The sequence below is a fragment of the Phascolarctos cinereus genome, unplaced genomic scaffold (assembly GCF_003287225.1).
Source record: "Phascolarctos cinereus isolate Bilbo 61053 unplaced genomic scaffold, phaCin_HiC Scaffold_5;HRSCAF=322, whole genome shotgun sequence".
Classification (NCBI taxonomy): Eukaryota; Metazoa; Chordata; class Mammalia; order Diprotodontia; family Phascolarctidae; genus Phascolarctos; species Phascolarctos cinereus.
In genome coordinates, this window is record NW_027555958.1 from 359,049,480 (window position 1) to 359,062,053 (window position 12,574).

Genomic DNA, 12,574 nt, shown 5'->3' on the forward strand with positions numbered 1-12,574 from the left:
AATCCCTAACAAAAGATGCAGGGCAGGTTATAAAATAAGGTGACCCAACTATATCAAATAAACTCTTCAAGGAAACATAATTTTATAAGTTTCATATTTCCTATTTGTAGGTACAATATGCTTGAGGAAAAGTATTCCACTAGACTGTGAACTTCATGAGGGCAGGGCAAGAATTTTGCTTTTATATAACATTTGTATCTTCTTCAGGGTCCAGCTCAGTGGGTAATTAATAATTGTCTGTTGAATTCAGTTAACATATGGGAGGCTTTTTCCTCCTATTGTAGGTTCAGATATAGAGGAAGAGGGGAAAGGAGAGAGCAAAAAATGTGTCTAGTTTGAAACTCTTCCAAAAGAAAGATGCCAGGTTTTTAAAACCTCCCACCACAATTCCGTGAAAGGAAGCAGAAAATAGGAGAGGGCAAACTGAGCGAAAACAATATTCTCCCAGGAGAATATAGACTACATTGATCTTCAAAGGAGCTGACATGTCAGCAATGAAGGCTTTTTACTGACTATTTCCTCCTCTGTCAAGCATTCTCTTCCAAAAGTTACTTTTTTTAAAAGGGAGAGGAGGAATTAAAGTGGAAAGTTACTCTCTTTAGGTTTTTCTGTGTTATCTGTTCCTAGGGGGCAATGTAGTAGTACCATGAAAAGTACTCTGGAAGTTGGCAGGCCTAAGTCTGAATCCTAGCTCTGAACCTCTATGTTAGATTTGATACCTGCCTCATGGGATTGTTATATGAGCTATGTAACCTTGGATGGATGACTGCATCTCTAAGTTTTAGTTTCTTCATCCACAAAATAGGGATAATATATGTTATATATTTCATCTCTAAGTTTTAGTTTCTTCATCTACAAAATAGGGATAATATGTTATATATTTATGTGTGTACACGTGTATATACATGCACATATATTTATATTCTACATGTGATTTTTTTTTTACCATGGAGACCAGGAAAATTCTTCCTGACATTTATTACCTGTGTGACTTGGGCAAATACAATCTCCTTCAGCCTCAGTTTCCTCATCTGTAAGCTGCTTGTAGATGTGTATATACACACAGGTGCACACATTCCTAGTTGCTCATCATGTCAGGATAATTTTAAGCCACTTTTCACAAAGGCTAGGGAAAAGGTGGCTTGCCTTATCCTTCACCCTGACATGAGGCCATGAGTCCTTGGTAAATAAAGCACATGACTTGCCTAGCCAAGCCTAAGTCTTGGTTTGGGCTTTCCCTTTTGTTTTGTTTTTTCCTCATTTTAGATGAATGAGTACCTACATAGAGATGGACACGTCCAGGCTTAGAGGTAACCTTGTGAATTTGAGAGGTCTAGAGATTCTGTATCTTTTTGGGTGGAACCGACTGGTGGCTCTGGGAAATTTTTGGCAATTACTCCAATGTTCTGAACATTTGTGACACTAGTATTGACAAATGGGCTAGACAGAATCTCAGTACCTTAATGGTGGCCAAGATGGATCTTATATACAGAAAGGCTGTGGGAGGGATCTAGGAGTGGCCAAGTAGTCTGAGATGACTGTGAGGAGGGGTCTAGGGGAGGTTGATGGGAGTGGCCAGTGGGTTGGGGTGACTGGAGGTCGAAGACCTGATAATGGGGTCTAGATAGGATGGGGGGGTATCCCAAGGTAACTGACAATGGAGTACAGGGCTAGGTAATTGAGAACTGGGAGATTAGGTGTAGGCAATAATGAAAGGCCAGCCAATAGCATTATAGCCTCAAGGTAACGCTACAGACTCACTTGATCTAGTGGGAAAATTCAAGGAGAGTCCAAGGTGGGGTTTTCTTGGGCCTGTAGACAAATGGGACCCAATTCTTTTTGGGTTAAGGGGCAAAGGTCTCAGCTTGGGTCCACACCCTGCCACTTCCATTTTAAATGGAATTTTCTAGGTTGTTGCCAAACCACTGAGTCACCTGAATATGGTTCCTGGATTAGTGGAACAGAATCAACACAGGTGCAAGATTGCTTTGAACATTGGAAAAGAATTTAATTTATCCAAATTCAAAATAACAGGACAACCAGCATGGTTTGGCTGCAATGCTCAGATGACAAAGCTAAATTGTGTAATCTGAGACTAAAGGCCTAATTTAAAGATGTGCCATTGCCACGAGGCCTCAAGAGGACACACACCTTTCTTTGAGGTGTATCATTTGACACAATAAAACCACTTCAACATGGGGTTGTTGAAAAGAGTATTTGACATGGAGTCAGAAAGGCCTGGATTGAAGTCATGGCTCTGTCACTCTGGCTGTCTGACTCTCTGAGACTCAGAATAACCCTATCATTCTTTTTTCAAATTACTTCAGTAACTCTCCATTGACTTCTGAATCAAACCAAACTCTAGCCTTCCTTAGCTTGGTATTGAAGGTCCTCTGCAATCTGGTCCAAGCCTACTTTCCATTTTTATACCCAAAAGAAAACCCCCAAGATACATACCTTATCCCTTCCCTAACCTGGTGCTTTCTTAATGTCTTTTCCCCCCTGTGTATAAGATCCTATCTGTTCCATATATAGATATTTGAAACCTTAACCATCCTTCAGTTTCAGCTTTTATCACATTGCCTTTTGGAAGCCTACCTGAGAAGGCAGTATTGTGTTGTTGAAAGAACAAAGTTATTGTAGGGAAAAGAAAAAAAAATCACCAGAAGCACCTGGAGTGAAATAAATTTGAAACTTAAAAAAAAATTAGGTAGATGAAAAAAGACTTGGAAAAAATAGACAACTGGCAACTGAAAAGATGCTTTTGTTATCATTGCCTTTCCTGACTCTCTCTGCCCTGCACAAGAATTTTTAGTGATTCAATAACTTCGTTACCTGTTCCATCCACCAAGAACTGGGAGCATTGATTTCATAAAGATTCAATTTAGGTTGGCCTTTTACTTCTGCTGGGACTTGTCATTCATGAGGGAAAGCCCACAAGTACCCAGTCACAGAGAATGAAAGAGAAATTAATTCTTTTAGGATGAAGAGAAATCATGTTTTTTTTGTTTTTGGGTTTTTTTTTTTTAGTAAGGCAATCGGGGTTAAGTAACTTGCCCAAGGTCACACAGCTAGTACATGTCAAGTGTTTGGTCTGAGGCCGCATTTGAACTCAGGTCCTCCCAACTTCAGGGCCAGTACTCTATCCACTGCGCCACCTAGCCGCCCCATGAAGAGAAACTATGGTCCACCAACATAAAACTGTTTCTCTTCCATAGTTTTTCCAAGTTTCACTAAGTTGCTGCTTTTGTGTCAGAAAAATTGAAGTGACAGTATTTCTTACATGGCTGAATCAGACACCATTGCTTCTACTCCATCTAGAAAGAGAGAAGAAAGCAGTTTCCTTCTTCAATTCTCTCAGTTCTATATTTTCTCCCTGACTCTTCTTTTCAAGTATTTTCTTACAGTGGAGGAAAAAATTGAGATGTCATTTTTTTTCAAATGCTATTTCACACTTGAAAAACTATCACCATCAAAAGGCAATGAGTGAAAGTTTTGCTTTGTGTTTTGCAAGCTAATATCAGGTGCAAACACATTCTTCTTACTGGATCTGTGATTTCTTTGTTAAAGGAGTTCCAAGTAAGAAACTTCCTTTATCCATGTAGGTCAGAACCTGCCCAGCAACTTTAGAGTCTTAGTATCCTGAGACTTCAAATAACTTGCCTAGGTTCTTGAAGCCAGTAGGGGTCAGAGTTGAGACTTGAGCCTACATCTTCCATTGTCCAAAGCCAGTCTGTAGTCATTGTCATCGTTGTCTTCTTTTCTTCTTCTTCTTCTCTGTCTCCTCCTTCTTTCTCCTGTCTTATTTCACTCTCTCTGTCTCACTGTCCCTATCTCTTCCTCTTTCTCTTTTTTCCCTTCCTCTCTCCTCTTAGTCTTCTTTCTCTCTCCCTCCTTTCTCTTTTTCTTCCCCATCCCCATCATATACCTGTATCTGTGACAAGTGGTATACACACAATTTATTTATACACTATAATTTAGTTGGACCTATGATTTCATCTGTGTAAGAGGCTCCCAATGAGGACCTTAACTTTCCTCTCAGTCCTCCATATCCAGGAAACCTATAGTGTTACTATAATCAAGATATTTTTCAATCTTTCCTATTTTACTCATTTCATTATCTTCCTTCTAACTATATTTGACACTCTGGCCAATCTCAATGCTATAATGAGCTACCTAGATGTTGCTAATCCTGAGTTCCATGTTATTAACTGCTCCTTAGATTTTTTTTTGTTTTTTCTTTTTTTAGGCAATTGGGATTAAGTGACTTGCCCGGGATCACCCAGCTAGTGTCAAGTGTTTGGTCTGAGGCCGGATTTTAACTCAGGTCCTCCTGACTTCAGGGCCAGTACTCTATTCACTGTGCCACCTAGCTGCCCCTCCTTAGATATTTTAAACCAGCTTTCTTATAGATACCTCAAACTCAATAGGTTCAAAACAGAACTTATTCTTCCTTCCAAATCCACCCTTCTTCAGGACTTCACTATATTTGTTAAGGGCACCACTATCCTTCTAGTCACCCAGGTGCATAACCTCAGTGTCATCCTCAATTCCTCACTCACCCCACATATCCAGTAGGTTGCCAAATCTTTTTTTTCTTTACCTCCACATTTCCTCTATTTGTTCCCTTCTTTCTACACACAGAGACATCAGCCCAGCTCCCATTCCTGTCACTTCTCATGCAACTATTACAATGAACCATTGATTGTTTTTATGCCTCAAGTCTTATTTCATTTCAATCTTCCACACAATTATCAAACTGAGTTTCCTCTAGCATGTCTGGCCATGTCATTTTCCTACTCATTAAGCTCTAGTGTTTCCCTACTACCTCTTGAAACAAATATGAACTCTGTTTAGCATCAAAAGCCCTTCACAGCCTGGATTTAACCCGTCTTTCCAGCATTATAAGTAACTTCCTTTCTATGACTCTAAGCTCTGATCAAACTGGCCTTGTTACTATCTCTCATAACAGTACTCCATTTCCTAGTACTATGCTTTTACATTGGCTATCTTGTTGTTGGGTTGTTTTTCAGTTGGATTCGACTCTTCACGACCCCATTTGGGGTTTTCTTGGCAAAGATACTGGAGTGGTTTGCCATTTCCTTCTCCAGCTCATTTTACAGACAAGGAATCTGAGGCAAAAGGGGTTAAGTGACTTAAGGGTTACACAGCTAGTTAGTGTCTGAGGCCACATTTGAACTCAATGAAGATGAGTCTTCCTGATTCCAGGCCTAGAACTCTATCCACCGTTCCACCTAGCTACCCAGGCTATCTTTAGTGATGCTAACGGTGGAAATTCTGGACATAGGAAAAATTACTTTTGCCCAGGACACCTTTCATTGCTCTTTAACTAATAGAGGCTGGGAGATGGTACAGTAGATAGAGCACTGGGTCTGGAATCAGGAAGATCCAAGTTCACATTTGACCTCCGACCCTTGCTACCTGTGTGTGACCCTCAGCAAATTTCTTAACTGCTGTCTGTCTCCATTTCCTCAACTGTAAAGTGGAGATAATAATAGAACCTATCTTACGGGGTTGTTTTGAGGATACAATTGAGATAGTATTTGTAAAAGTAGTTAGCATATCGCCTGGCACATAGTATGTTCAGTCATGTCCAACTCTGCATGACCCCATTTGGGATTTTCTTGGCAGAGATACTGGAGTGGTTTGCCATTTCCTTCTCTAGCTCATTTGACAGATGAGGAAACTGAGGCAGAGGGTCAAATGACGGCATTGCCTAGGGTCATACAGCTAGTAAATGTCTGGGGCCACATTTGAACTCAGGTCCTCCTGACTCCAGTGCCATCACTCTACCCAACTAGCTACCCTGGCATACTGTAGGTGCTATATAAATGTTTATTCCTTTCTTCAGTTCCCCCTTTTCCTCCTCCCTGCCCCCCATCAGTGGTATCAAACTCAAATACAAATGGGCTCACTGAATCATACATTAGGATTCCTGTGACCTTAGTTTTAAAATGTACTATTATGTGTTTTTATTTTGTTAATTATTTTCCAATTGCATTTAATTTTGACACTTTTGCTCTAGGCGATTCTCTGAGACTGTAAGTTTCAGAGGTGCCAACTTGCATTGGCAGAGTTATTTACATAAGGAGTTCCTTATGCTAATGGAATCAGAGGTCTAGTCCTCATTCCTTTCCATTTTAGTAGGCCTATGCCAAGAGAAATAAGGTTCTGCCTCTTTGATTAGTGAATTCTTCCAATAGTGTGTGAATTTCCCTTCTCCTGTTCTCACAGTCCCACTGACAAAAGTTTTTGTTTTGGCACTAATTAATTTATAGCTTCCTGTTGCACGAGTAAGGAGCATAGAAGTTGACATATTACAAATGACAGCGTTCTTACCCTAGGGATAGTTTGGGGGGTTAGCTCTCAGCTTTTGGGGTAAGGGTAGGGCTTAGGAAAAAGGCTTCATGTGGAAGACAGCACTTGAACCGGGTCCTGAAGGAAATCAGGGATTTGAGGAAGGTATGTGGATTCTAGACATGGAGACAGCCAGTGCAAAGGCAATGGGGACTGGGAGAGTTTTGGATATAGAACAGGCTATAGATCAGTATGGCTAAATCGTGTTGTAGTTTGACCATAACATCAGGGAGGTGATACCATGACATGCAAATGAACTGGATTTAAGTGAAGGAGGGCTGTGTAAAGTCACTAGTGTCACTTTCTCCTCTGGAGCCATCTGGATCCAGTGGCAAGATATAGATTGGGACAACTAGAGATGGCCCAGGATGCAGTGGGAGACTTTGGCCTTTTTAAACTGAGGTCTTTAACAGTTTGACTAAGGCAACACACATTAGGTGATTAAGGCTAGGAAGAAATGAGGCAGAGAAAGGCCTCTTTACCTAGTCAAAAAAAAAAAAAGTCTGGGAGGGGAAGACCCTCAGGCCAAAGCAGAAACAGTTACTATTTACATTTACTCTGCAGCCAATCAGGGTCCAAATAACGATCAAGTGGGGCTTGGCCTGGCACCTATAGTTGGGGCCTATCAATGAAAGCCAGAGTCATTTGGGTTTAAGGCCCGGTCCTTAAGAAAAAAAGGTTTTAGTGGTCAAAATCAAATAATGCATACAGGGGAGTCGACACTAGACTGGAAAGGTCAGAAGAGCTAGGTTGTAGAGATTCAAAGTCTTAATGAGATAAAATACCGGTTTTACTCAGACCTGGAAAGAGCAGTAATTAATTTGACAGTGGAAAGAGCACTGTTATTTGAAATGAGAAGACTTAAGTTTGAATCTCAACTTTGCCTCTGGTTACCTGTGTAGTAAACCTGGACAAGTTAACGTTTCTGAGTTTTGTTTCCTCATCAGTAAAACGAGGGGGTTGAACTAGATAAGTTCCAAATTTATCATTCCATTAGAGAGCTGAAGGTTGCAATAATAAACACCCACCTTGTGAGATCTCAAAAGGGAAGGAGTAGAATAGCAGGGAACATATATTCCAAGGAGCAACTCAGACCTTGTCCTTCACTGGATTGTAACATAGACACTGTAGTTGCTGAAGGAAGGTGGAACCAAGCAGAGAGGACTGCTCGACATCCTTTATAAAAGGAAGGAAGGTTTTCCTGATTGCCTAATGGCTTATCATGCATTTTTCTGTGTTAACTAAAACTTGTCAGTTATTTGGTATTAGAAGGCTTTAGGGAAAGCAAAACAAGTCAGCTTCTGATAGTTAAACAAGTCAGATTCTGAGAGTTAAATCAGATTCTGATGTTTCCTAGGAGAAGCCAGGACTTGGAAAATGTGCCAAAGAGATTTCTCATATTTGCCCTCCCTTCCCCCCCTTCACTGTACTGTCTGTTCCTGGGGTTAAGGGACCTGGGCCCATCAACATCTGAGTAACGCTGGTTCTCTCATAACTAACAGAAAAGAAAGGGAGACAAACTAAACCAATATCATAATCTCATTTTTAGCACACGTGCCTTATAGAGAGTTAAACAGCTATACAATTTGAATATTCACAGGGCCTCAACTACATATTGATGCTCAATTCCTTCTGGACTTCTTTGGACTCGCTCTCTCAATGGTCTAGCCTAGTGCCTGACTGATAATGTTTTTTAAATATTAGTTGAATAAGCCTTTCCCCTTGCCCTCCCCTCTTCCCCACAACACACATGCCAACTCTGGAAGAAATGAATAAGATTCATCATCATGTATTACACATTTCTACAGCAAACAGTTAATTCACATTCTGATAAAGAGCAAAAGACAAGTGCTTTATTATGAGAACTGTTCAAGTAAATTTTCAGAGTGCACCAGTGAAAGTGAATAAAGATGACTTGCATCGATTTTGTTGAATGAACACTGGGTTAAAATGGGCTACAGTTCTTTTCCCAAACACAACCCTTTGCTAAGGCAAAAATACACGTCCATTTCAGAACAGAACTTTTACAGAAGAAAGCTACATCACAGTACAGGACAGCATGGAGAATCCACCTTAGGACGCCATCATGGAATCACCTACACTCACAGCTTTCTAATGCAGGATAGGGTTACAGAGTTATTGATCACAGCTTTATTATTCTTTAAATTTATAATTTTGAATGAACTTTCTATTTTACTAGCATGTGCAGATGGGGCTCATATTTTGATACTGCAGTAATTAATTACAACATTAAGTAACATTGCACAGCAACCTTCCAAGGTTAATTCAGTACAAAATAACAAATATTAAAATGTACCAGTACTAGTGGTTTTACATAGTTTATATCACTATTTATGAAGGAAAAAAAATAGGTAAATGCCCAATTACAAAGCTGCACATTACAGGCATAGTGATATGGAATAAATACAAGGAACTGGGTAAAATATTAAACACAAACATGGGAACAAATTGTACAACCACACAAGCATAAATCAATGATCCACTGTTATAAACAATGCTCAGAAGTCTCTTAGGTAATCTCACGTATCATGGTGGCTGGGAATGGTGGACGATGGATAGGGAAGAAAGAGAATAGGTGTCACACGTTCCAAACGCCAGTTAATTCCTGAGGTGACATTATTTCTTAACTGATGCATTGGTCAACACTTCAAAAATGAGTTTGTGCTATGAAACAGTACCCATATTGATTACCTTCCCACAAACTGGTATTTGCAGTATTCTGAAGGCAGCGAATCCAACTCATATTGTACATCATGATAATCAAAGGGGAGATCTCTTATTCTTAGTTTTCCTGCTACCTCTGTCTGTGGGCTAGGAGATAACACTTCAAAGTTCTGAAGAAATCGGACCTAGGTTTAATTTTTTCTCCAGCACCTCTTAGCCCAAGGCAAAGCTACAACTTGTTTTTATTTATTTCTTTAAATTCTAACTGCCAACACTGTAAACATTAAAAAAACAATTTTAAACTAATCCTTGCTCGATGACAAGGATAAGCGCAAAGATAAGCAGGTACAACTCTGTGTACAACAAAAGCTGACTCATCAAGTGCTGATTTAAATGTATATTTGATTTCTAAGTTATTAAAAAAAAGCTCATGCTACAATTGTAAAGACTATTTTTGTGCACTTTAATTCTGGACACAATTTTCAAAAATGCATGGAGGTAAGAATTTAAAAAACTCACCAAAATGTAAATAACAATTTCAACTCAAAGCATCAAACATATATTTCTGTGCAGAAATCTAGACAACTATACAAGATCTTTTTTTTAAGCAATTATCTTTTTTTATTATACAATTCTATGAACATAAAATGAACAGAATACTCAATTTACTTACCTGTACATGTGAACATAACATTTTTAGCTACAGTTATTTAAAATAATTCATACTGACTTTAATTTTACAGTTCATAACTATGTATAACCTTATTGCAATAAGGGCAATTTCTACAGGGGGAGTTTCACAGGCCAATCACATTAGGCATTATCAGTACATTCACAAATTGTAGATCATGTATGCATCTTCCCTGATCCTGTAAATTTAGTTTTCTCTATAGTTTAAGCTCATTTGCAATTTTGGATGCAATGTTCTTAAATGCAATAGAAGTCCCAGATATTCTTTTGAAGCGGACCCCATTAAGTGACAAGCGAGGCAACTTGCAGACTTCCATCTCCCACTGAACAAGGCTATCTTGTCTGGCATCTCCGTGTACACAGAAGAGCAAAAACTTCTCCTTTTGTTCATAATCACAGTTATTTGCATCTAACACTTTTCGGATCTCTCTCATCATATCATTGGGGTCCATGGAACTAGTGGTCTTCATACTCCAAGTGAACCGCAAAGAACGTGGCTTGGAATCTTTACTATCCTCTTTTTCTCTTTCCTTTGGCTCCCCAGAAGTACTTCTATGAGGAAAAAGGTAAAAAAAAAAAGCCCATCCAACAGTGAAATTAATACACACAAAAACATGTTTAAGTTTCCACATTTAATAAAACTGTGCACAATGCAGACAATATAACACAAAGGTAACTACAGAACAGTTAACAGAATTACTATGAAGGCACAGTTACTTGAGCTCAATATTCTGTACTGACTTACAGTAACATCTGAAAGGTTTTTAAAAGAGTACATATTACCAAAACAATGAGTCTGTGGGATACTATTCTGAAATATTAACTATACTCAAAAAACAGAAGGGGACACTTGTTTCATTTCCTTCTCCATTTTCTTTGTACATGTATGTATGTTTGTATATGTGGTATAATCTATGGAAATGACATAAATTTTACACACACACATAAAATGGGGAGGAAGAATATTCTACATGTATGCAAATGATTTTAGAAGGTGAATTACATTTTTCTTCTCTCCGATTAATGTTTTGTTTTGTTCTGTTTTGTTGGCAGAGGAAGGGGGAAGATTAATGGAACCTGGTGGGTAATCATAGGTAATGTGAAAGGGCATAACAGATCAAGGCAAACTAAAAGAGTCTTGAACTACAACCATCTCAACGAATTCTGAAATATGATATTTGTCTCCAGAAGACATATTTCAGATTACAGAAAGGTTCCAAGATAATTTTTATATTTTTTTTGTGATGTAGAAAATAAGGTAACTGGATTGATGAATAATAAAATATCAAAACAGAACTGTTGGAAGAGTAACTTTTCAACCATTCTCATACTTTAAGAACATGGTTTGATGAAAAATATCATCACCTGAAAAACATTTTACATTTTCATAATATATACTAATATAATCATATTTCAAGACAGCTCTGCCACTTATGTAAGTTAGAGGAAATTACAGGGGAAAATATAAAGTAGATAAAAAATTACCCAAAGAATATTAAATAATCATGGAAGCTGATTTTTTCAGTCCTCTCTTTAGTACTTGTCTTGAACTTGTACAATTTACAATAACTCAAATATATCAAAACTTGAATATTTGCAAGAACAAATGTTAACCTCACAATTAAGAGGCAGCTAGTAGAGCAAGCTACTACCATCAGTATTAGTGTCATCACTACCATTTTTTGAGTAGAGACTGAGGCTGCAAGGTTAAAAGACTTGCTCACTGTCACACAGTTCATCAGCTCAGGGCCAGGACACAAAGCCAGCCTTTTCTCTGTGATATACCACTTCTAAGGAAGTGAATCACAGGTTGCACAGAAATACAAACATTTCTTACTTAAATTATAATAAATTCTTTCCCTAAAATAGCATACAAAACAATATTCCTGTTTTTCTAACAGAAGCATCACTCATAGAGTAAAAAGGAAAACTAAGTGCTGTAAACTGTATGAAAAAGATACAATAGGTATGCATTTTGTACATTCTGTGTGACTGCATCATTATAAAAAGAATCAAATTAACAGCAGTGATGCCTGGCAAGACGCTTTAGTACTAGGATGGGGGGTAGGGTAAGCTTAATAGTGCAGAGGACAAGAGGGGCTGAAAACTAAACTGTTCCATGTTTATTTAACAGGCTAAACAAAGGCAACCAGATTTCTCTCCTCCCCTCTCCGCCCTTGCCCTCTACCCACGGGGGCAGAGGTATCTAAGAGCATTCAGAAGAAGGAAAACACAGTAGAAGGACAGCATTTTAATTTCAGTAACCAAAACATAAAACTAGTATACTTTTTAAAGAAGATTTATTTTGGGAGCAATGCTTAAAAAAGCATGTTCAAAACTCATTAGTTTTTGCTTCTAGTAATCACTTTAAATGTAGTAAAAATCCAAAGTGTGTGTTCAGCTAGTCAAACACAGCTTGATGCCAAGCTACTTATCAAGAGTTTAAGATTTAATTTCCAATCCTGAACACTTCCTACTTGCAACATTAAAAACATAATGTAATATGCTCATTTCTTAGTTCTCCCATGAGCCAAACAGTTGTATTAAATACTCGCATAATTCATATACTTCCATAATTAATAGACATAAGGCTCCCAAACACCCTGCTAAAATTTTATGTGCTGAGGGTCTTTGAGCCAAAGCACTCTGGCAAGCTGAACCCCCATCTGGAATTGATGACTAACATTACAGTTCCTTACATATTTGCTTATTTCAGATGTTTGGATGTTCTAAGTTCTAAGCTCTGTCCTATATGACTTGCATTAATTTTAATTGCATTACTTTTAATATAAGAAAACAATGAGTTTAATAAGAATCTAAT

At 38.3% G+C, this 12,574-nt stretch overlaps 1 protein-coding gene across 4 annotated transcripts in view; it reads right to left on the reverse strand.

Moving 5' to 3' along the window:
• Window positions 1-8,209: 8,209 nt before the first annotated feature.
• MARK1 (microtubule affinity regulating kinase 1) overlaps window positions 8,210-12,574 on the reverse strand; it is a 151,201-nt gene continuing 146,836 nt past the window's right edge. For all 4 annotated transcript variants that reach the window (XM_078156305.1, XM_078156303.1, XM_078156304.1 and 1 more), the window contains one exon: window positions 8,210-10,305. In XM_078156305.1, coding sequence (XP_078012431.1) covers window positions 9,951-10,305 — 355 coding nt within the window. In that variant the 3' untranslated portion in view covers window positions 8,210-9,950. The remainder of the gene's footprint in view (window positions 10,306-12,574) is intronic.